At 35.6% G+C, this 1,955-nt stretch overlaps 1 protein-coding gene across 2 annotated transcripts in view; it reads left to right on the top strand.

Moving 5' to 3' along the window:
• LOC107701599 (arf-GAP with Rho-GAP domain, ANK repeat and PH domain-containing protein 1-like) overlaps positions 1-1,955 on the top strand; it is an 11,621-nt gene that overhangs the window by 2,297 nt on the left and 7,369 nt on the right. For both annotated transcript variants that reach the window (XM_016503645.1, XM_016503644.1), the window contains exons 3-4: positions 60-146; positions 1,094-1,162. In XM_016503645.1, coding sequence (XP_016359131.1) covers positions 60-146; positions 1,094-1,162 — 156 coding nt within the window. The remainder of the gene's footprint in view (positions 1-59; positions 147-1,093; positions 1,163-1,955) is intronic.

Genomic DNA, 1,955 nt, shown 5'->3' with positions numbered 1-1,955 from the left:
TCTTCTTGGTGTGTGTGTGTGTCTGTGGGTGTGGGTATGTGTGTGTGTGTGTGTTGCAGGTAAACGAGCAGCAGCTGAAGAAGCAGTTAGATGAGATCACATACATCATAAAGCTCAGAGACAACCTCACGCCTAAAGCGGGAACGGTAAGTGTTACAATTATTGTGGTGTTTACTAAGTCGTGCATCATTGCACTCCATTTGTTGGAATTTTTTCTGAATTTTGCAATCCTAAATGACTGAATTTGCTGCAGCTTTTCTCAAAAATTTATATATGCTGAATTTTTCATGTTAATTTGCAGTAAAAACTCTCCAATAATCATTATGGATTTGTAAACAGTGAGAGTAGTTCTCTGTAAATTATGTCGTGCTTTATGACTGAAATCTGCCGTGGTCGTGTCCCTGAACAGGCTGGAAAGACAATAGACAAATGCAAGCTGTGAAGGAATGATTTGGAGAGATCACTTGAAAACATTGATCAATTTGTTTGGGATCAGAATTATGCATTTTGATTAGCTAATATTGTTTTTTTGGGGAAAAATTGCAAAAATAAGAGAAAAATGCAAGGTGCCACAAATACTGCAGGAATGAGTTAAATTTGCATTCATTCTAATTGCGAAATCATGAAGGAACTAGATAGTTTTAGTGATTTAAACAGGTTTTTTTTTGTTTTTAAGATAATGTTTCAGTAATTTAACACATTTGCATGTTTCCAGTTTTCTGGGGGGAAAAAAATAATCTACATTTTTGAAATAAGTGTTTTATTTTGCTTTGTTTTCATTTTAAAATGATTTATTTGTTTTCATTTTATATTTTTCATCATTAACCTTCTGCAGTTTCCGCACCAAAAAATATCACATTAAAGGAGAACCTTGAACCATGCACTTACATCATCACCTACAACACCTTAGCAACCACCCGAACACCCTAGCAACCACATAGCTTAATCCACAACACCCTAGCAACCACATAGCATCACCCACAACAGCATAGCAACACATTGAAACACTCAGATCTCTGCATATTATAGCAAAACTCTGGTTTATTTATTTAGCAGGTTTGTTATTTGTGGCTTGTGTGTGTGTGTGTTTTAGGGCAGTGGTGATTTTATCTGTACAGTTTACCTGGAGGAGAAAAAGGAAACAGCCGAACAGCACGTAAAGGTGCGTTTGACCTTTGAACCTGCTGTAAGGTCTTGCTTTTGTCAAAAATCTGAACAATATCAAGGACCCACTTACATATGAAGTCAGTAGGGAATTTTTCGGTATTTTAAAAATGCTTTTAGTAGAGGAGATGTGTCCTGCTTTACATCTGCATGATGGATACGACTGATAGTATCATTGCACAAGTACATTAATCAGTGTTTTTTAGGGATGTAACGATATCATAATCTCACGATACGATGATATTGCGGTATGAAGTCCACGATACAATATTTATTGTGATATTTAAAAAAAAAAAGACAAATGAAGAATTGGAAATAAATGAAAATTTTGAACGTTTTAAAGTTAAATTATTCTATCTAATGCACTTGTGATAAACGAGTTGTCTGCATTCATTCAGTGTGAACGAGTCGTTCTGAGACGCAGAAAACACCGGATCACGAGCTGATCGTCTGAACCAAGTGTGTGCTTCACTTTGAAACAGACTTGATGAAGAGGTGAAGCATATTGTGCTTTCGGTTTGAGTTCGTTTGACGGATACTGTGCCAAAGCATAATGACCCAAAACACAACTTTAAAGCCCTTTTATGTTAGAATAAGAAGTTTACATATATTTTAAAATAAAGCAATAAGCCCCAAGAAGCCGTGGTTTACAGTGAATTTATAACATCTAAGGGGCGTTGTTAGGTACGATGTGAAGCTGTTATAAATTCACTGTAAACCATGGCTTCACAGGGATTATTGCTTTTATAAAACGGTTATTCCATATACGTAGTAAGGTTTCACAAAATAAA

The sequence above is a fragment of the Sinocyclocheilus anshuiensis genome, unplaced genomic scaffold (genome assembly GCF_001515605.1).
Source record: "Sinocyclocheilus anshuiensis isolate Anshui unplaced genomic scaffold, SAMN03320099.WGS_v1.1 scaffold4969, whole genome shotgun sequence".
In the NCBI taxonomy this organism is placed as follows: domain Eukaryota; kingdom Metazoa; phylum Chordata; class Actinopteri; order Cypriniformes; family Cyprinidae; genus Sinocyclocheilus; species Sinocyclocheilus anshuiensis.
The sequence above is the reverse complement of the archived record's forward strand: the minus strand, read 5'-3'. Positions and strand labels throughout refer to the sequence as shown.